The sequence below is a fragment of the Jatropha curcas genome, chromosome 4, assembly GCF_041381405.1.
Source record: "Jatropha curcas cultivar XTBG-Jc1 chromosome 4, XTBG_Jcur_1.0, whole genome shotgun sequence".
In the NCBI taxonomy this organism is placed as follows: domain Eukaryota; kingdom Viridiplantae; phylum Streptophyta; class Magnoliopsida; order Malpighiales; family Euphorbiaceae; genus Jatropha; species Jatropha curcas.
The window spans coordinates 27,804,391-27,826,699 of record NC_143154.1 but is presented as its reverse complement, the minus strand read 5'-3'; the positions used below and the strand labels follow the sequence as shown (position 1 = coordinate 27,826,699).

Sequence of the window (22,309 nt, the reverse complement as noted above, 5' to 3'; positions counted from 1 at the left end):
TAATAATTATTTTTAAATTATCTCTATCAAAAAATATATATATAATGTATTATCATTATTTATGTAATATCTCTTGAAAAAAATCAAAAAAAAAAAAAGGATAAATATGTCAATTTAAGAAAAGAAGAGGATAAATATGTCAATTTAAGAAGTTTTCTTTAAGTATCAGTCAGAGTCACGAGTGATCACGCATTTCTCACCATTAAAGCGAAGGAGCTTTTTATAGCAAATTTTTTCTTCTTTTCAAAAAGTAGGAAAACATTACATGCATAATTATACATTTGCTTGTCTTTTTTCTTTTTTTATTTTTATTTTTTTGTTATATAAGAAATTTTTGTAACGGATCGTGCTTGAACCTGTCTCTCTTCTGTATCACCTTCCATGTTATTAAAGTTCAACAGCTGTAGTACAAAGCGCGCCCGCAGAAAAAGAGAAGAGAAGAGAGGGAAAGGGATAGGAAGTTTAGAGTTTTAGCTTGTTGAGGTCCTTGGGGAAATATATATGAACCAAAACGTTGTCGTTTTACATAGGCGGGTAGTGTCTTTCAAATATTAACTAGTAATTTTTTAAAATTATTTATATTCCAAATATTTATTTTTTTTATTTATGAGAGGTTAATGGATAGAAATAACTGTAGACTGTACCACAGATAACTCTTCTTTTTAAATAATATTTACTGAATCGGTTAAGGTGAGAATACCAAGACTTAACTAATATTTTCAAATTATCATACTTCAAATATTCATTCTAATAATATTTGTTGCATAATCAATCTAATTGCATGTCTTTTTCATATAAATTTTGATACAAGATAGCTCAAATTTTTATTGATCTAAGTGTTTGTCACATTTTTGAGCGACAAACATGCTTCACTTGGTCTAACTAAGCCAAAAAAAACTATCAAATTACATTGAGAAATAAGATAGATATATACATCAAAAACGTTTAAAGCGCAATCTTAAATGGTTCTCTAATCAGTTCATCATGCAAAGCAAAATCTGAAATCAACTTTGCAACACAATTAGGTTTATCCACATGGGGAAGATGACCAGAGTCTGCTACTTGTCGCATAATTGCATTTCCTAGTTCAGAATGCAGCTTCTGCAATATAAAACAAACAAATAAATGAAGTTCATGTAAAATGCTACTGCAAAATAAGCTTTATCATAAATCCAAACCTATTCTAATTATTTAGCAATTAAAATCCAATTAAATTTAATTAATTGATTAGTAGTTAGAATATATCTTTTCCTAATTGTATTCCATTTCTACACATTTAATTAGTAATCTGTTTTTAATATAATACTGACCACTACAAGCTTGTAGTTAACTATCTTGTCATTTTCACCATAGATGATGAGAGTTCTCTTCTTTACCTGCAATTACGACAGAGATGGCAAGCAGAATGTTAATAGTTAGTTTAATTTTAGTTGAATTTAGTCAAAGACAAGAAGGAACAAATATTCCATTCTTTGAACGAAAAATACTATCAAATTGTTTACAAATTCAAGTAATAAAAATGGCATACTTTACTTGTTTAATCTGAGAAATAATATTATATCCTCCACTAAACATAAAGTTAACAGTTGCATCTTCCCACCATGGTAGCAGACAGTGTAAGCGACCGATCTAGATTCGGTAACAGAAGAACAATTATATAGTCCTTAATTAGATTTCACCTTAATCAGCCTCAGACAAGCCTGCATGGATTCTTGTAAATTTGTCTTGTCAAATATAAAAACTACTTACATTAGTCCAGTCTAAGATTGTAAAGAACGAAATGTTGTTAAAGGCAAGTGTATTTGCATAAAGGCGCAATGGAAGACTCTTCAACAAAGAAACCTGATCCAAGAAATATTAAGAAGGTCAAGTGCTGCTTTTCAACAAAAATATATAAATAAAGCATCATTATATTTTGTTGCAAAAGGAAGTTTGAATCTGTTTAACTTGTTTTCGACTAGAAAATGTAATTGAAAGCATCTTTTTAAAGTTTACTTCAATTAAGATGATGTTTTTCTCACCAAAAGCTCCAAAATATGCTTAGAGAAATGCACAGTATATAACAAACATCATCTTGCAATTATCTAGGAAAGAAAGGTAGTGCAAACAACTTCAGAGCATACCCCAGCATAGGCTACCATTCTCGGTAACTTCGATAGATTTTTTGTGCCTTCAGCATACGCACTTGGATTTATCAGAACCAGCTTTTCAACCTGTAAAATGTAGAGGAAGGTACCTTATAGTCTTAAACCCATGGATTAATTAACACCTTGTAATAAAATACAAAACAAAAGCAAAAGCAAGAACAAGAGCTAGGGTAAGAAGACAAGCATCCAAACCTCATAGGTAATATGTTTGTTGTATTGTAAATCACCTTAATAAACAAAGTGTTAAAAAAAACATTTTTAGAAACTTTAACTTACAGCTTCTGGATAATTCTCAGTAAAGTCTATTGCAACAGAGGCACCGAGGCTTGGTCCGACTAAGATCATTGGCCTTTTGATATAAGACTTCCAAAACTATAGAGTTCAATGTAAAGGATGAAATCAATTATTAACTTTTGAAGCTTCCTATACAATTGATAATTAAAAACCCAAATCAAGTATCGAATACATGGATCAAGCTACAACATATCAGAACAAGGTCCTATAAAGTCGATGCCTATTTTCAATTTAGGTGGATAGATTGAAAGCATTCCAGCCCAAAACCATAATAAGTCACTCTTCGGTTCAATCTTCTGCTTTTGAAAAAAAGGTCTTAGTAAATGTTGTATTGAAATAAAGAAAAAGAGATAAATCATTAAATAATACACTCTGTAAATATATAAATTTTGCATCAACTATGAAGCCAATAACAATTTCTGTTCACTTTTGCTTTTTGCTGCTTTGAAAATTTTTTCGCTTCCTAAACAAACATTTATCTTTTTCTCTCTGAAAATAGTAAATTTAACAAGTTAACCAAACTAAACCTAAGGGTTTTATACAATAATCGAAAAGTTTGAAAGGAATTCAAATTCAAGAATATAACTAGGAGTTACCTGATAAAGGTGATAGCGCTTAGAGGCTACATCACATGGTGGACGCATTTCTATTAGAAGCAAACAGTAATCATCAAATTTAAGATGTTATTAAGTGTAGAAATTATTTTATGTATCATGTATAAAGAGAGGTGTTTAAAGGTATAGTAGGCATAATTAACCTAAATCAGAAAAGCCCCAGCCAAGAACATCAACAGCCCAAGCCTCCAAACCAGCGTCCTCAAGCAAAGGGTAGGTGCATCTCCATTCTAAGCAAGAACTGAAAATCCCACAAGCATTGAACAACTCAGCTTTAATATATACCTTAGGCTCAGATAGACACAGAGAGCTTTGATATCAGTAGCTTAGCCTTAAATACTAAACCTGTCAAAGCAATGAAGGAGAACCACTGGACTGTTTTGACTTTTTATCAGTGGCTTAACACAACTACTCATAATACACTTTCCAGGGAAACCAACCTGCAAGTGTGAAAGCAGTTTAGATTCATATGATAAAACTATGAAATACACATTGCACATAATGAACAGAGTTTCTCAGAAATCACTAATTGCCAAAAAAATTTTATTTAATTAAAATTTGAATGAACAAGTATGCCTGATTTTTTAAATTTGATAGAAACAGTTCTGAAATATGTTTTGCCCAACTCCAATAGAAGTACAAAACTTTCATCAAAAAATATAAATAAGTAAATTTTAAATTTCTTAAATTTTAACATTTACTTACATTTCATAACTTTTAACAGTATTATTTATTAATAAAACTGGTTGTAAGTAATGATTAATAATTTTCTTAGGGGAAATTCCATACTTGTGAACAAAATCTAACACATGAGTTGTGGAAAAAGTCTATCTCATTCTGGAAAGGGGACTGTTAAAAGCACCATCTTTTTCTCATGTTCAAAAAATTTGTAAAATGTTAGCATATTAATGCATGTGGGGTTCACTTTGTTGCCCACTTTGCTACATTACCACAAGCTCTGGATCTCATCTAGCTTTCTCTTTCTGTCTACATCTTAACTGTCCTTTTATGCCTAATTGCGACGAATTGGACCTTTCATTGATTCATTCTCAAAACTTTATTATATATAAGGCATGACAAATTAAAATCGAATTAATATAACATTGATAAAATTTATATTATATTTAGAATTTAGAGAAATGGATAATGAAACATTACTGTAATGAATTTAGAGAAGCAGGCAATCATTCAATGACAGCTGACAGACAGCTATTACAACATTTAACAATTAACCGTCAATTTCATGGAATAAGACTTTAGAAAAACCCGAAACTATCAGTTTCCGCTCGTCACGCGTGCGTATCTAATTTTTATAGAGACCACTAAAAAAAATCGTTAATATGCTATGAAGAAGACAATAGCAAATTATACATATAACCGGCAATTATTCTAGAATTGTTATTTTAATTAAAAGAACACCGCATTTATTTCAATTATGTACATTTTGATTTTTATTATTTCAAAATTAGCACCACCAGAAAATATGAGATCTCAAAAAAAAAAAAAAAAGAATTTTAAGAGACATAATTTAAAATAAATTAATAATTTAATTGACGTTAAAATTGTAAGAGTAAAGCACAATCTAATTTGAAAAGTAGAGGCTAAAATATAATTAATTAAAAAAATAAGAGGTCATTCAGATTCATAAGACGTGGCATCCATAAAAAATAGTATCTATGAATTGTGAAATTAATGGAATTTGAAATAATTCCATCGTTTTGTTGAAAAGTATATATTTTATGGATCTGAAAGATATTTTTAAAATAAAATTAAGTGATTTAAATTACATTAATAATAAAAACTAAAACTATAAAATTGAGAAAATTTCATAGAATTTCTCTCTTCTAAAATATCGAAATTAAGACGACCTTGATGGAATTTATTAATTTTACGGATTATAGATTTTTTTTTTCTTAACCAAATGAAAGAATTCATGCACAAGTCTACCTATCCAAACAACCTCTAAATTTATTAGTGAGTATAATCTCTCTCTTTTTTTTTTCGAAAAAACAATTTGAAATATAATTAAAATATACTTCAAGTGTAAAATTCTGAACTGATTGTAATATGAATTTAAGAAAATATATAAAATAATTATTTTATTTATATTAATTGAATTTTATATTAAACTCTGAACTAATAGTAATATAGTTTTCAATAAGATATATAAAACAATTACTTTATTTATATAAAAATGTTGTTTTATTGATTGAGAAGATCGCTATATATCCTTTTTTTTTTTTTTGACAAGGCTACATATTTCAAGCTTTGAAAACATAAAATGGTTGTTTCGTATAATAAAGTTTGAACCAGAGTTAAAAATAATTATTAATTATATTCATTCGAAGAACAAAAAAAAAAAAAAATACAAGGAGTAACTAGAGGTACCTGTACAGGGAGCCTTTGTATTCTTTGAGCCAAAGATCTAGCAAAAGGATCTTTGATTTTCTCTATCTCATTTGGAAGAAATAAGGGAAACTCACCACCACCACTGCGGCCGTTGCCGTCGCGGTCTCCGCCCAAAACCTTAAGATAATCATTGCGTTTTGAACTCATCATTATTTTAACTCCCAACGTCGGCGGAGAGCCCAAGTTAAGAGTCATGAACAACATTTACAGTTGTGAACCAAAGATAGAAAGAACTAAGAACGAAAAGAAGAAGAAGAACAGGATACCCTAATTGGAAAGAACCAAAGACAGAGGAAGCGTCGATTTTTGGGGTCGACTCCTGTCAGTATTGTTAAATGCAAGGGAGATACATTTTTTGTCTCAACCTCAGGATTAGAAAGCGTTAACATGGGGTATTAATTACTTGATACTTTATAAAATTAGTACTTTAAATTCTATAATATTTATTAAATCCGAAAATAATTTATTTTATAATATTTATCACATTTATCGTTTTAAATATTTTTTTCATATTTACTTTTTATATATGGCTAATAATTATTATTATTTTAATTTAATAATTTTTTATTTATTAAATTAAGAGTTATATAATAAATTTATTTAATAATTTATTATAATTTAAATAAATTTAATAATTTTTAATAGACATAAAATTTTAAATGTAGTAAATATTACGAATAATTAATTATTCATGCTGAAATATTTTCGGTCGAAGCCATCACATTAAGAACAGCTATAGATTGGGCTGCTGCTAATATGCTTCGTCCTGGTTTCATTTTTGTGCGACTCTCAAAATATTGTTTATGCCTTGTATATTTTAAGTGTGGATGATTTTGATTTGGGTAAATTTATTTTTAATCCTCGTATATAAGGATATTTTGCATCTAGTGGGTTCATGGATAAGCTAACATAGGGACTTATATCTTAGCAAGAGCTTTTTCCCGATGTGTTAATATGTTGATATGGGATTTTATTCCTATATATTTATCATCTTTTTATCCTAAATATAGTTTTTTCTTTATTTTTTTCAAGAAAAAAAATATTTAGATAATGGATATGGTATTTATTTTTTATTTTTTTTAGAATTGAGATGGTTTAATTTTTTTTTTATTCTTGTAAATTTTAAAATTTTGTCAATTTGAATGAAATAGAGGAAAACTAACTTTTTTTTTAACCGTTCAGCGTCCGAAGCCTATTACTCCGATTAATCTGGATTTGCGACTGAAGCCTATTGAATGTTTAAGGAAGAAAGGACTTTATACTTAGAACTCGAACTCAAAACCTCTAGTTAAGGGAGAACGGATTCCTGCCATCTCATTTGACCTCGGCTAGAGGAAAACCAACTTTAATAACGCTAACTAATTTTGTTTTGCATTCATTAATAACACAATTTGCATTGTTGAATTTATTTTCTATTTATTAATATATTGTTGACTGATTTATATATTTATTAATTGTTATAAATTTATTAAGTATGAATTTTTTTTATAGTTGAAAATTATTATTTTTTAATTTTACGTAGAAGGTACAATAGTCAGTAAGAATAAAATGAAGTTCAATTATGGAATTATACAATATATATGAAATTCAAATAAATTTTACGTTTTAAATTGTAATTCACTTTGATAAATTTTATATTTTAGATTTATTTGAACCACACAATACATGTATATATTTATTCTATTAGAATTTATGTGCTTTTTTTTTTTGTTAACCAATTAAAAATAAGTAAAAAAATAAATATAATTTTGTCTAAGTTACTTTTTTTTTTAAATCAAGTGGAGGGACAAACCCCGGAACCTACACACATATCTCTGCCACAGGACACTCACAGCATCAGCCTGAAGGAATTCTCGGACACGTGCTGGAGGAACAGGCCACAACTGCATAACCCTTGCAGCTCCAACAGCTTCTTTCGCCAGAGCATCAGACACAAAATTTGCCTCTCTGAAAGCCTTCACAATCTGGACATCCCAAGGCTTATTTAACAAGATCGTACATGCTTGTAAATGATTCTTATACCAAATGCACGTACCATCCTTCAAGGACAACATGCTAACCACCACCTGAGAGTCATACTGCAACTGAATCTGCCTCTAGCCATGATCACAAGCAATTTTCAATGCATAGTACGTTGCCCACAACTCAGCTTTTACAGCTAAGCAGATCCTCCAAAGACGTTAAGAACCTCAGTTGCCATTCACCTCTCCAATTTCTAGAAGATCCTGCACAAGCAGCTAAGGTTGATCGCGAGCATTGCCATCGGTGTTGATAGTTACCCATCCCTCCGGAGCTGGGACCAACCTATCAACCTCACACAGAACCTACGACCCCCTCACCGCAGTCAATCATTAATCCAGGTTCAATGAACCTCCAAAACCTTATCCTTGAAGAAATTGTAGGAAAAGTAAGAAGTACGGTTTGTCTCTGAGTTGTCAATTGACCACGAAAAAGAAACATTATTCTCAAGTCAACCAAGCAAAATAAAAAGAAGAAATATAAATATGAGAAAAATTATTCATTATTCGTAATTAACATAAAATGTGATTATGCTCTATACATTCAACCTATTTTCATAAAATTGAGATAGATTTTAATTTCTCAAATCCCTAAATCTTAATTTCTTAAACTCCCTAATTAATTACTTCTTCCATTTCCAAATTTCTACCTTATTAATTTTTTAACTGCTGCTAATTTCACATAAGTGATCATAGTCTTCTTTATGCAAGCGATACAACTCTTGATTTTAAATCTAAACTCTTTCAAATACACAAATGAAAATGCTCCACATGAGATTAGGAACCTCCCTCTAGTATGGTTTTATATATGTATATATAGAGAGAGAGAGTGTGAAATAGATAGATATCTAGATTGATCCACTTTTGTGAATTTTTATTATATTTTATTATATCATTTTTTTAACATAGTAAATAATATTTATTCAATAATTTAAACAATCATTTAAAATATTTTATTGGCTATGAAAATTAATATTTTAACTTAACTAACCAACAATATAATTCGCTAGTTAAATATAATTAACTTAATAAAATTTAATTATTACATACCACTCCCACTATTTTACAGAATAACAACTTATAAGATTTTGGGCTGTGTATATATATATATATATATATATATATATATTGTGTTACAATATTGGTAAACTCTTTAATTTAATAAATGAAACTAGTTGTATAAATGTTATACAATTTATTTTCTTTAATTTCATGTATTTCTTTCACTTAATTGACCTAAATTTTTGCAGGAGATACACAAAATTTTGATTTTACCACACATTGAAATAAGATTAGAAGTGAAAAAGAAACCAAAGTCACAATAACTAATCTATAAAATTGTTTATATTCTATAATTTGGAGTTTGATTTTTGTTTCTCAAAAGTAGTCTCCTAAAACATAAACGGAAAAACAAGGGGCTGCAATAAATGATGCGTCCCTCGCAAAAACGACGTTCGTACAACATGAAAAAGAAGCGTCTTTTATTTTTCTCATGAGTAAATGCCACGTGACCTACTTTATTTGACGCGTCATAATGCAATTGGCTGTCTACTACTCTTCACCGTTCACGACTCCAAACACCCGACTCCACCACGAAATTCTTCAAAATTGACACCACCACCACCATCACCACCACCCCCCCCCCTCTCCTTCTCTTGCTCTTCCTCCTGCCACCGCTACTTCCACCCACTACTTGAGCAAAAACGCAAAATCCCTCCCAATTTTTCCAGTGGAAACCTGAAATAACAAGGGAAAGGTAAAAAAATGACAGAGGAGAGTGGTACTAGGGTTTCGTCGGACAATCCCACTGCGAACACCGATGCTTCACAATCGAGGCAAAGGTAATAGCACGCAAAGAAACTAATAATAGACTAAAATTTATAATTCTCACGAGATTCCTAACTACTATATCGGACGATTTTGGTTTTACTCGATCTTCTTCTTCTTATTATTTTTTTTTATTCTTTTAGCTGACTGATATTAATTAGGGTTTATAGCTGCATTGTTATTCTCTGATCGATTTTGTTTATATCGTGGGAGATGCATTTGTAATAGTGGAAGGATTTAGGTTTTGTAGTTACGGTATTTAGCTCGAGAATTGGACAGTAAAAATTTCACTCGCTATTATTTTGGTTTTTCTGGGTTTGTTTTTGGTTCAGAATTGGTAATTCTTGTTGGGATGTGCCCCTGGATTTGGAAATCGGTGCAATTGATTAGGTACTCCTTTACTGTCTCCTTCCAATTTTAATAAGCGCTTAATGCTCGAGGAAATGACCTTCATATCATTGACCATTCACTTGATCATAATAAAATTAGGGAAAATATGTGCTTATGTCCTGCATAAGCGCCATCATAAAATGGTTATAACATTTTTAGTCATCTTGCTGCTCAAAAGAAAATAAGACAATGTAATCAAAATTGTAATGTGATAACAATTGTAATACTCCTAGCATTATAGGCTGCCAACATATGTTTAAAGGCTTTAAAAAATGATGACGCTGTGATTCTGCTTGTAGAGTCACTGGCTTTTGTTTATTGACATGTTGGTGACACTAATTGGATATGCTCATCATATATTTTCTATTGTAGATTTGCACTTATGTTGGCTCTCTCTCAATATATTACCTGTGTGTGGTTCAGGAAAAGGAGAAAGTGGGATCAGCCTGCAGAGTCATTGGTTTCAGCTGGGTTATCTGGTGTTGTCCCGTTAGGCAATATTGGAACTCTTGCTGGAATCTCTCTTCCTGGGCTTGCTTCAGTCTCTGGTGCCTATTTAACTAATCAGCTTGTAGCCAGTTGTGCAACCGTTCCGCCAGTGTTTCAGGTTCCTTCTGCTCCACTAAACAATGGTGTAGTGGTATCAAGACCAAATCAAGTAAGATCCTTTATACAATATATTTCCCCTCCTTTTTAATAACTCCTTATGCAGAATTATACATATATTGCCTTGCCTGCAAGTTGATCGCATTGCAGCCCCTTCCCTGGACTTATTTCTTTAAATATTATCACCACATACTCAAATTTTGAATTATCATTTTTTGAATATTTCCAGTTGCTGTTAAACATTCGCATATCGATATGTCTCTGGCCGTGTAATTTTTTTAAAATATTATTTTCAGCCTAAGATCCAGGATGAGTTAATAATAGCAAGAGAAATTGTTATAAATGATGCTGAGTCTTCTGTTCGTTACAAACTCACAAAGCGTCAAACACAAGAGGAGGTATATTTAGTTTGAAAGCGTGAGAGACACTTATTTTGTGGAAATTGAAGTGAATAATTGTTCTCTTCAGCGAAAAGTTTGGTAAATTGTTGGCTTCATCTTGCAGATTCAGAAGTGCACTGGCGCTGTGGTGATAACTAGGTTAGTAGATTACTGAAGTATTCAAGGGATTTTTTATTAGGTTTTCTTTGTATATGTTTTATCATCCATTTATATTGGTGAACTGCCACCTGTCTATAGATATTAGTATGCTAACTGTCTTTGCAGGGGCAAATACCGTCCACTGAATACACCGCCTGATGGTGAAAAGCCATTGTATCTTCACATATCTTCTGGGGCTCATGTGAGTATGATCTCGGATTCTTATTGTCATTTATGATAATTCAGTTAATGAACTTTTTGAGTAACAATGTGACTACATTTTTGCTGATGAAGAGCTTCCTTATGCCTTGCAACTGACCTACGTATTGACCTTTAAAATTATTATGTAAGATTGAGATCCATGCAACTATTGATTAAAGACTATATCTGACCTGGTCAATAGAATAATAATTTGCAATTATTTTGAGTTATACTCTAATAATTGAGTTGTTTTGCTTCATCTCACCTCCCTCTCTTATTTTGGCCTCGTGAATTGTAGCATTAGGCATCCCTTTGACCAAAATTCTATTTCTTAGTTGTATGTATGTGAGGATTATTATTCAATCTTTAGAGTTTAAAGGGATGTGACACATGCTTGTGCAGTTGAAAGATACTGCAGAAAGGATTTTAGCAGTTGATCGTGCGGCTGCCATGATTGAAGAAATGCTGAAACAGAGTCCTAACTTGCAATCTGCTCCGTCCATTTTTCCCATTGCTGGGGGCAGTGGGTTAAAGGTATACATGCCTTGTGTTGTTTGCCTGTTCTATTAGGCATTGCTGTTTTAGCTGCTGTTCAGAAGAAAGAACCCTTTAAAATACTTTGAGCTAAAGCAATTAAAAATTGATAAAGTTGTTTTCAGGCATTTGTTGCCAATCGCCATTACAACTCAAACAATTTGTAGTTGTTTTTTTTTTTTTTTTTTGGAATATCTAGTTGCTTTTTTGTAAAAGCAAGTAAAAGGTGAAAAATTGGTTTCAATAGCAATGACAAGTAGCCCTTATAAACTATGGTATTGAGACAAACCACAATGCAGAAATATCTAACTGATTAAGGTCTCTCAGGCACTTAGCACGTGTGTGTTTTTGGGCTTTGACGCAGACTCATCACTGAACATTGCTGCCCGAATTCGCGGACCAAATGTAATTGTTTTTTTTCTCTTTTGACTTCCCAGTTGTTTTTTTTTATCATTTGTGTGTTGTGGAGGATTGTTTCATATGTTCTTATCACTTTCAGATTCTGTATCTGTAGTGTAGAGTATTATACTGTTGTCATGGATTTCATTTCCTGTGTAACTTTTATATGCAGTATACTTTTGGATGAGCTATATGATATCTGTTATTCCTAATAGATTTTGAGCTACCCATTTCTTGGTTATAGCTGCAATATTTAGGTAGTTTATTTTTATTCTTATATTTTTTATGTTTGATGAAGATGAGAGATTCTAATGTTTGAAGCTTTCTCTCACATCTCCATACCATTGGGAGAGATTGTTTTTGTGTTGGTGGTGTTCGGTTTTGTACATGCAGGACCAGTATATAAATCACATTATGAATGAAACAGGAGCAACAGTTGTACTAAAAGGGCGTGGTTCTGGAAATCTTGAAAACCCAAATACTGGAGGTACTTTGGTTGTGTGCAAGATGACAGTCTTGCAAGCATTTGATTTCTACTGTTTGCTTGATTTTTTCTTATTTTTATCAATTTATCTTTGCTGCAGAAGCTCAGCAACCTCTTCATCTATTCTTGTCTGCCAGTAATCCAAAGAGTCTTGAAGATGCAAAGCGTTTGGCTGAAAACCTTCTTGATACAATTAGTTTAGAGTGCGGTGCCTCCAGGTAATTAGACAATGATGTTATTGTGTATGCATTGTATGCCGTGAATCGATTTGCATTTTGCTTCCTGCTTTGTCAGTTGTATCTGGGCGTTGCATTTAGGGCTTAGTACTCAATCATTTTGCATGAGTTTCTGTGTTGACCTGGTGATCATAATTCCACCAATCCCTTGCAGCTGCAAATTTTATTTTATTTTTGTGGATTAACTCTTGTTTTTTTTTTTTTTTTTTTTTTTTTTTTTCCAACTGTAATAGGGTTTCATCATCCAAGGTTTATAATGCTGTTCCACCACCACAGCAGTTATTAGCTGGGGTTCAGAATTCTGGGAATGAAAACAAATTAAATGCAATTCCACCTGCTGGTTTGGCATTATCCGCAATGAGCTCCACACCACCTATTCCTGCTACTTCAGTTAAACTCCACGTGACAAATTCCCAAGGGACGGTATATCAACCTGGAGGACTGATTAACTCGGGGCAACCTCAACCGAACTTGCTTGGTCAGCCTCAGCCTTCAGTAAGTGGAGGAACAAGCTACAGTGGATATGGTGGGATATATCCTCAGGCCACACCTTTGCAACAAGTTGCTCTGGCCCTTAGACAGTCAACATCTCCAATAACTTCAACAGTTGCACCCACGTCATCAGTTGCACTCACAACATTAGTTGCAAGCACAGCTCCAACACCTAGTACAAGCACCACACTTGGAAAGGAGAAGAGGCCTACCCAGAAGCGGAAATTTCAGGAGTTACCAATAGGATTGAAGGACCCTGCAAAATGTCATCAGGTATCTGTGTGATTTCTTGTTGGAGTATCTTTGTCTTAGAAAAAAATAGCATAGCATTGATAGGTTTTGTATGCCTGAGGGCAAAAAGGAAGACATTAAATCATTATAGGATTCATCCACATGACATTCAACTTTCTAGATTTTCACACAACTAGGTTTCTCTCTACAAACATACCTTACAAAGTCGTAATAAAGGGATTGATTTGCATTGTGCTTCTCTAAATTGTAATTTTTATACAGTCTAGATTTTGTGAACTTCTATGAGACAGAAATTAAACAAGCTTGTTAGGATGAATGAACTGTGATTTGCTTTTTCTTCAGAGTTAGTTTGTGCTTTGCAAATTTCCTATGAAAGGGTGGTGTAGTGACATCACAATTCTAATTTTGTATTGGTTGCCTAGTGCCTATGGATCAATATAACAATTCTTAAACGCTTTCATCTTGTAGTGGACAACAGCTATTTTGACAACATACAAGCATCGTCTTGGTTTGAGTTTAAAATGATAAATTATTTGTGAGCCTAGTAGGTCCTTATCATGCGTACGAGAAGCATAATCAAACAATTTGTTAGCATGGCTAGAATGCAAGATTCACTGTTCAAATTGTTTAGGCATTCGTCATTGAAGTTGTTTTGATACATGAATCACATTCATCCATTCCCAAGGCTTTCTCATCTCAAAAATAGAAGGATAACTTGTTATAACTGTTTTGAGAAATCTGTTATTTATCATCACATAGGGTGGGAGGCCTTTGATTTGAACTTTGAGATTGATAAGCATGGACAATTTCAAAATGATTGATATATAATGGCCATGCCTTAGATTACATGGTAGAATTCCTTATGAGCTTAGTTACCATGTGAACAGTTGCTTTGTTCCCATAATTGTATAACTGTGATAGTTTCAGGTTTCTGTATATTGGTCCTGTGATTCCATTGATTATTCATTATTTCTTCTCAAAGTATCAATTTATGCAATGGAATCTTATTTGTAAGAATTTGCAATACCTTGTGCAGCACATAGCAAAATGGGGATTCAGTTGCTGACATTATTCAATTTGTGACGTCTTTGATCCCTGTTGTTGGTTTCCAATGTGGATTATTTTCCTGTCAAATCAGAACATAGGCAGAATATTGTATATTGAAAGTTTACCAACAGCTTGGTAGTTCTGCCCACTTATGTAATGCCTAATTCATTGGCCAAGCATGAGTTTGTGCAAACTGTATGTTGGAGTTTGTCTATGAAAATTCTTTTGTTCCAACCTCAATTATCACTCATCTCAGTTTATGTATAGCCACTAGATGCATAATCTACAGATATCAGGAAACTGAATAATTTTTCTGTGGGTGGATGGCATTTTGTTTTTGTTGTGTTATTGATTGATACAAGTGTGAACATCTGCATTGTTAATAATTCTATGCCCTTTTTTCTTCTTAAGGGTGTTATTTTTTTTTTCCTATATGCAATATTTTAAGTCTTATGCTGACTTTCACTGCTTAATATTCCAGGTATTTTCTCTGACCTTCTATGAAGCTAACAGGCTGATGCTGGACCTCTCTGTTAGGGCCATTGGTTTGTATGTTTCACAGGATTTTCAGTTTGGACAGTTCCCAGAGATCGATTGTTGCTGCTTTGGAGACTCAATCAATGATCTATAAGATCTTCTGATTGGTTACTCATTTTAGGTGGCTGATAGCATGAATGCTGTAGACATGTTATGGCCAATGCCTCATATCTTATGAGAGGCACCACCTATATGCATCGTTGAGTTATCCTTAGACAAGTTCTGTGCAACCTTTTCACACCAATTCCACTAAGATTACGTGGGACAAATGCTATTTTTTCTTTCAACCAACTAGGAATTGGATCGAATACACCAAACAAATAAATATGCAAAGTAGGGAAATAATTGGCCAAAACAACTTTCTTTTGGTGGCAGTTTCCTCAAAGCTGCCATTAGTCGCATCTCTTTAACTAGCAGGAACCTGGTTTCCTTTGTTGGAATTCCTGATCCAATTAACTTTTACTAATCTTGCTAAATGCTTATTTTTGTGTTCACTGAACATGCAATCACTACATTTTTTCAGAGCCATGACAAGGAGGGACTTCCACCAATTTTCTTTTCCGTTTTGTTTGTGTATTTTCTGAACATGCAACATGCCTCGATTCATAAATGTGATACTTTAATGGTGGAGGGTGTTAAAAAGGGAAGAGGTCGACCTAGAATTACTTAGAGGGAAGTTGTTTTGAAAGATCTACAGTCTTTTGATATTAGTGAGGATATAGCTATGATCAAAACAGAATGAAGATAAAAGATTCCTATGGCAGTCTGTAGTTAGTTGGTGTTGCCTATCTAATTCATTGTTTTATTTATTAATATATCACATGATTTTAAATTTCCACTTTCAAAAATTTTTCCCGTTTTATACTTTGATTTGCATTGCTATTAAATTTTATCAAAGCGGATGTTGAAAACAAATGATTCATATAGCCGATCTCAACTAGTTTGGGACTAAGGCTTAGTAGTTGTTGTTGTTGTTGTTAGTGTTTTTCTGAAGAACATAGATTAGAAGGATCTCCTTTAAACCAACTACCTATACCCCATAGGTTATTATTTTTCCCTATGAAATTTAAAGAGACGTACCCCTTTACAACAATGAGCTAAAAATATTGACTGAAGCTTTCATTAGCACGCACACATGTACCTTTTGTTTGTTCCTGTCCTTAGTGAAAATATAAGACTGGCCTTTTTTGTCATGTCTAGCATATGCATCCCTTTTTGGATGATATATATACCTTACCTGTCTCTTAACGTTTCTTGCTAAGTTCCTATAATACTTTTATGTTGCTAAAGGGACAATGGCCTTGATGTTAAAATGTGACTTGAGATTGTTATTTTTTTTTTTCATGTTTATCTAATATCTAATTGATCCTGAGAATCTGTGCTTGCATTTCTTTTTCTTCTAACTTATTTAGGGATCAGAATTGTTAAAATCCGGTGAGGAAGCATCAGCTGATGGTGTAAGAAATATATCAACTATGCCAGCTCCAAAGAAATTAATTCAGCCATCACAGAATGGGATCCCATTACATCCCCCTAAAAGCATGCCCCCACCACCTCCAGGAACTAAATCGTCACTACCATCATCAAAAGGAATGCCACCGCCACCTCCACGAACCATGCCCCCACCACCCCCTCCACCAAAATTTAATTCATCAAATGCTGCAGACAAATTGCTCCAGAACAATGTTTCTAATAAAAGCAAATCTGATACTGTACCAGGTACGAAGATCTCGCTACCTTTTCTTTTCTACAGTGGTAAATTTTTTAGCCAGCATGAGCAGTGTCATTGACCGTAAAAAAAAAAAAAAAGAAAGAAAAAAAAAAAAAAAGAATGAAACAAATAACAAACTGCAGAAAAAGAGTGATTGGTGCTAAATGCTAATATTGAGGTTTGAGGGCATTATGCAGTTGATCACATTTAGTCATTCTCATGCGTGCTTCTAGTTCACTTACATTTTTATCTTGACCCACTCAGTTGTATCGGATACTTTGGTCAAATTAATGGAATATGGAGAGGAAGATGATGATCCTGAGGAAACCAATGAAGAATCAGATCACAGCAACATTCTTCATGGTAACTCTCATGCAGTGGCAGTTCGAAAACCTTTTTGGGCTTTATGACAAAGATTAGTACTTTAGTCAGTGGCATATTGGCAATGAACTGGAGTAATTCTTCTGTATATGTGCATGTGGAGGACGATCTTAATTGGTTTTAGATATACGCGGCAAAATGTTTTTTGAAGCGCGCCGCTGTATGATGTTCTGGAGTTTTGATGTCTTGGGCTACACTGTTTGTGGCAGTTGTTGCAAAATGGAATTCATAATTCGAGTAGAGGTGTAAATTAGTAGTTTGTTGTATCCTGAGTTAAGGAGTAGATTAAATGTTATTAACTGATACTTTGCTTCAAGATAGCGTCCTTGAAAGTCGAGGTTTCTAGGATATGGCTTCATATCATTTAATTTGTTGCGTTTGGATTGATAGAACAATTTGGAAATGAGAGATTTGGTGATGATATTTGTTTAATTTGCCTCCATTAAAAGTCAGCTTTCTCTTATTCTGAGTCTGTAAGTTAGGTTCATTGAATGGATTGTTGACCCGAATGCTTGGTTGACCTTGCACTTCCTTTTAAATAATAGTAACAGGTAGCCAGATACATTACCCGCAAAATTATACTACTGATCTATCCAAAGAAAGATAAATGTTTTCATAGGTCAAAATGACAATTAACTCTAAGCCACAAATTTTCATGTGACAAATTCTACGAATGTATCCAAAATTGATATCAATCATTCATTTAACATGGAACTTTGCACCACTTTTCACCGGGCCCTACAATTTTTCAATTGCTTTTGGTCAGTCCCTTTTATTTGGACTTGTATTTTGAAAGTGATGGACTAACCAACACTCTTTGATCATGTGCTTTTTACCTAAATGAAGCATTTAGCATTTATGATCCCAACTTGGCCACAATTGCAATTTCTAGTTGAGAGATTGTGATTGTTCGTTCTTGGCCATCCATCATGTTGATCCTGAATTGGATCTCCTGCAATCAACGACTCAAATTATCATAATAGATACATCAAATTAGATTTTAATTTGGATTTTATAGTTAGTAAAAAAAAAAAAAAAACTTATTAACTTAAACGACTTAAATATTATAAGGTTCATATTATCTTTTCCATTTTAATGAAATCATTTCATGTCAATAAACAAAAAAAGAAAAAAAAAATCTAATAAGGGACACCATACTTGAACTTGTCTTTGCTTAGGGTGGCCCCTGTGCAGCCAGACCCAGGACCCCAGCTCTTTTATCTCCCATCTTTTCTTGCAGTAGCTTCAACTTGGTTTTGACTCCCTTCAATGTGCAATCTGCCAACTGCAGCAACAGTAAGTAAAGCATGTGGCTCAGAGTGCAACCCAACTTAATGAACTCTGGCACCACAACTTGCATGTTGTGTACTATTTTACATAAAATATCCATACCTGTATTTCCCAATCAGTACCTTTTATCACAAAAGTTTGAATTGAAACTTGTCAACTTGGGCAGAATAATGGATACAAAAGCAACCAACCAAGCAATGGATCATAATCTCAATTTAATCTAACTTCTGTTATGATTTTTAACTCAAGACTGTAATTTCTTGAACCGACATTTAGATTACGGACACAAAGGTTGTTGTTATTTGGCATTGAAATAACTGTTTATTAATGAAATATAGAACTTACAAGAACAAAGAAAGACAGGATTACAGCAGCAGAGGGCCTAAAACTGAAAGCGTCGTCTGTTTTAAAAATACAACATTATACATCTCTTCTATACTTATATTATTATCTCCTGTGGGGATTGTGCAATGATCTTTGAGATCCTTGGAACAGATCCAACAAATAATTCTGTAAATCATCAGCACTGTACTTAATATGCTTGTCACTAACTTGATTAGAATGTCTTCCAACGAAAGTTCGATAGGCCTGTATCACTCTAACTGATGTAGAAATTTGCAAATCTTCTCTAAGCTCAGGATCAGGGATAATCCATGCTGTTTGAGTCCTGTAAACCTCCTCAAATGCAAGATAAAAGCTCCGAAACCTCTCCTTGAGAAGGGTTTTTGAGATGGAATCTGAATTAGAATTTCCCTCATCCTTCAACAAAGAAAGAACTGGACCCCAAGTTGCCCTCTCGTAGTTCAACGCATGCTGTTGGAATTTCCAGTTGCGCTTTCTTATCCAATCATCCCCAAATATATGTCGAAGTTCAGAATTCTTAACTTTTTGAGCCATGTAATGTATGTTGTTCATCAAGAAAATATGCTGTAAGGAAGCATCCCTATACAACTTGGCCTTATCATCAAGGTTGCATTCTAGAATTGCAGCAACTGATCGGAAATGAAAAGCCATTGGCGAAGCATCGTATGTACCTTCACTTGTTTTCTCTTCTTCTGCAGGTGGACTCATGTCAGGGGACAATGAAATGGGATCCTCTCTATTCCGATCCTTTAGGAGAAAATTGAGTGTGTCACGGTAGTCAGTAAGAGTGTTGACATAATTCATGACATATCTAGTGAGATGGTGAATTCCTCCTCCTGCAAAAGGATTTGGTGACACACTTGTTGCAATGGCATTCTCAAATTCAAGAAATGCTGCTTTCACAGCGTTGCCCAATCTCCCAAGAACCTCACGACATTCCATTCTAACACAAAAACCAATTTCATCTGAGTATAAGGAATCTATATCCGGAAGAAGATCAGCAAGAACTTCATACATATCAAGAATAAGAAATAACTTCTCTGGTTTATGGGGGCCAATAGACACCGCTTCACCAAAATTCAATAATTGCAACATTGAAGCCTTTGAAGCTTCAGCAAAATAAACCAGATTAACTGTTCCATGCTCTCCAAATATCTGTTCAGTAAGCCATTTCTCACTAGCAAGATAGACCCGCACAAAGATCTTCATTGCTCGAACCCATCTCTTGATCTTAGAATTTAAGCTTCCCCATTCCAGTTTAAGAACATCCTCAATGCTCAATTTCTCCATTTCAAGGATAAAGAGGCATTCATCCAAGGCATCTCTTCTAACACTAATATATGCCTGTGAACATTCATGACCATAATTGGAGATGAACATTAAATTTGCAACACATCTGAGATCAGGAATTACTTCCGGATTAACCAAATCAATGATGAATTCCTCCGAGGTCCGGCTAACACTATCTCTATTTATTGATTCCTCAACTGAGTCATCTCCAAGAGAGATTACAGAGCCAAAATCTGCAGTATCTTCTTCACTTGAACGAAAAGAGACATGTTCTGGCTCAAAAGGTTGCCTGTTTTGGACAAGAATGTGCTTGAACTCTTCCTCGAGCCTCACCATTGCTATCTGAAGGATATCATGCACCCTTCGCAACAGCTCCTTTTCCTCATCAGCTTTATCCAAAGATAAAGTCTCCAACTGTTCAGCCAACTTTCTGGCATCATCAACAGCATTTAGATAGTCGGTAGCTTCATCGGGACCAGAATCCCATATCATAGACTGATCTGTCTCCCAACTCATGATCTTCTCCTGTATAACATTTAGCCTTCCTTCCATCTCACTTATTCCCTCAACTTTGTTTTCATTGACTGTGGTCATGCTAGACAGTTGGGTGCTAAGGTCTGCCAAAATTTTCTTAGCATCATCTGTAAGGTTCTTTTTTGACCCCAATGCCCTAGCAATGTGTTTTGCTGCAGCAATTAAGTCTTCTTCTCTTTCCAATTCTGGAATTACAGAGCGACAATCACCCATAGCTACAGAATCCATAAAAACCAACTCTCAATTGATTCCTTCAAGCAATAGATTTCAATTCTCAAAGACCAGAATACCAAATGCAGTTCTCTTTAGATTGGAATTTCAAGCCTAGTACTTGTATATCTGATGCCAGATAATAAACTGTGGAAAAAGACAAATCACAAACTTGATCAAGTAAAGAAAAAGAATAGAAAATTAAAACTTGCAGTTGCAGTAACCATCAATAATTGATCATTTCTAACCACTAAACAAACCAAGAACAATCAATCCCACTTCATTATAGGTAATCACTTGCACAAACATGACTGAAAAGACCCAAAACTCAAGATCGCAAGAGCAACAAAGAAAACGTGCAGAAATCAGAAAAGGGATCTAAAGATATGCTATGAACAAAGACAAAAAGAAACTAAAGACAGAAATAAAAGTAAAATAAAACTTTTGAAACTCACAAACCTGAAAATGATCAGCAAGATCTGAAAGCAGGACAAAAGCAAGTGCAGCCCTGCAGATTTTTGTTAAAGATAGAAAGAAAAGTAACCAAGTGTACGGTAAGTACAAAGAACTGAACACCCAAATGACCTTTCTTTTTGGAGGTTCCAAGAACTTGCAGAATTTTCTTTTCTATTATTATATATATTATGAGATTCAAGATTTTGAGGCTACAAATATCTATAGCCGATCTCTCTTTCTTTACCTTCTTCTAGGGAGCAAACAATACGAGACAGTTGCCCCTTAATCCTTCTTGCTATGTTATTGTTTTCTGAAGTTCTGACCATTGATGGTCTACGCCAATTATCAAAAGATAAACAATTATCTTACCCTGTGGTGAGTACGTACTCAATACAGTAAATTAGTTATACAAAATAATATATTACATAAATAATAGATATGAATAAAATGAAAAATAAAAAAAAAACATTAATAAGAAAATATAAAAATAAATTTCTATTAATATGTTAAATTTAACATATATTAAAAGTACATTTTTTTCGTATTTTATAAATAAAATTATATCTTATTAATTTAATTTTCTGTTGAATAACTAAATAAGGGAGGAATCCATTTTATTTTATTCATTTAATAAATGCAACAAAGAAGTAGTTGAGAATTTTCTTATATTGTACGATCTAATTCAATTATGAATAGAAGCTCACAATACAAAATTTGGCCTCATATGCCATTTGAATATGAATTTAATTAAAAATAAAACATGGCTAACAACTTGTAGGGCACACTAATCATAATTTGATTTCTTTGTTTCTTTACCTTTTTTTTTTTCTCTTTTAATTATTAAAATTTTGAGAGTCAAATGTGCAAAATTTGATCTTTCATTGAGTCTCATTCCCATGTGCACTTCAACTTTAGAAAATGAGTAGTAATTTGAATTTTTGTTCCTCCTTTTTAGTGACAAAAACACAAGTGTTTTACAACTCCTATTATTTTTCAAACTTGTAATAATTTATTTTCTTGACTTTATTATAACTATAATAAAGGCACA

General features: G+C 33.1%; 3 protein-coding genes across 8 annotated transcripts; 1 reads left to right on the top strand and 2 right to left on the bottom strand.

The window, feature by feature from the left end:
- Window positions 1–756: 756 nt before the first annotated feature.
- On the bottom strand, window positions 757–5,841 carry LOC149497154 (alpha/beta-Hydrolases superfamily protein). 4 transcript variants are annotated; one of them, XM_089720117.1, is made up of 10 exons: window positions 5,444–5,839; window positions 3,401–3,495; window positions 3,199–3,296; window positions 3,038–3,087; window positions 2,424–2,519; window positions 2,124–2,213; window positions 1,750–1,842; window positions 1,534–1,629; window positions 1,311–1,376; window positions 757–1,101 (listed from the first exon to the last, which is right to left on the bottom strand). In XM_089720117.1, exons 1-10 carry the CDS (start codon window positions 5,666–5,668, stop codon window positions 946–948), a joined length of 1,065 nt encoding a protein of 354 aa, XP_089576243.1. In that variant the 5' UTR covers window positions 5,669–5,839; the 3' UTR covers window positions 757–945. The 4 variants fall into 4 exon arrangements, 3 of the variants coding, with proteins under 3 accessions (XP_089576243.1, XP_089576245.1, XP_089576244.1); XR_016320421.1 differs by having other exon boundaries at window positions 932–1,101; window positions 1,529–1,629; XM_089720119.1 differs by lacking the exon at window positions 2,424–2,519 and having other exon boundaries at window positions 5,444–5,841.
- A 3,120-nt stretch (window positions 5,842–8,961) lies between these two features.
- Window positions 8,962–17,550, top strand: RIK (RS2-interacting KH protein). Of its 3 annotated transcripts, XM_089719901.1 has the most exons (13): window positions 8,980–9,323; window positions 9,642–9,699; window positions 10,123–10,357; window positions 10,602–10,703; window positions 10,810–10,844; window positions 10,971–11,046; window positions 11,448–11,579; window positions 11,907–11,984; window positions 12,372–12,465; window positions 12,563–12,680; window positions 12,932–13,463; window positions 16,439–16,745; window positions 17,002–17,550. In XM_089719901.1, the coding sequence occupies exons 1-13, from the start codon at window positions 9,302–9,304 to the stop codon at window positions 17,145–17,147; spliced, it is 1,935 nt and encodes a 644-aa protein (XP_089576027.1). In that variant the 5' UTR covers window positions 8,980–9,301; the 3' UTR covers window positions 17,148–17,550. The 3 variants fall into 3 exon arrangements, with proteins under 3 accessions (XP_089576029.1, XP_089576027.1, XP_089576028.1); XM_089719903.1 differs by lacking the exons at window positions 16,439–16,745; window positions 17,002–17,550 and adding an exon at window positions 14,971–15,862 and having other exon boundaries at window positions 8,962–9,323; XM_089719902.1 differs by lacking the exon at window positions 9,642–9,699 and having other exon boundaries at window positions 8,983–9,323.
- A 1,150-nt stretch (window positions 17,551–18,700) lies between these two features.
- EXO70E1 (exocyst subunit exo70 family protein E1) lies at window positions 18,701–21,639 on the bottom strand. Its single transcript, XM_089719900.1, has 2 exons — window positions 21,265–21,639; window positions 18,701–20,952 (listed from the first exon to the last, which is right to left on the bottom strand). Exon 2 carries the CDS (start codon window positions 20,821–20,823, stop codon window positions 18,856–18,858), a length of 1,968 nt encoding a protein of 655 aa, XP_089576026.1. The 5' UTR covers window positions 20,824–20,952; window positions 21,265–21,639; the 3' UTR covers window positions 18,701–18,855.
- Window positions 21,640–22,309: the final 670 nt, after the last annotated feature.

Coding starts and splice junctions, on each gene's coding strand:
- RIK (XM_089719901.1), top strand. CDS start 9,302: ATGCTTCACAATCGAGGCAAAG. Junction 9,700..10,122: donor AAATCGGTGCAATTGATTAG/GTACTCCTTTAC, acceptor TGTGTGGTTCAG/GAAAAGGAGAAAGTGGGATC. Junction 11,047..11,447: donor ACATATCTTCTGGGGCTCAT/GTGAGTATGATC, acceptor ATGCTTGTGCAG/TTGAAAGATACTGCAGAAAG.
- EXO70E1 (XM_089719900.1), bottom strand. CDS start 20,823: ATGGATTCTGTAGCTATGGGTGATTGTCGCTCTGTAATTCCAGAATTG.
- LOC149497154 (XM_089720117.1), bottom strand. CDS start 5,668: ATGTTGTTCATGACTCTTAACTTGGGCTCTCCGCCGACGTTGGGAGTT. Junction 2,214..2,423: donor CTGAGAATTATCCAGAAGCT/GTAAGTTAAAGT, acceptor TACATTTTACAG/GTTGAAAAGCTGGTTCTGAT. Junction 1,102..1,310: donor TTAACTACAAGCTTGTAGTG/GTCAGTATTATA, acceptor TTTATATTGCAG/AAGCTGCATTCTGAACTAGG.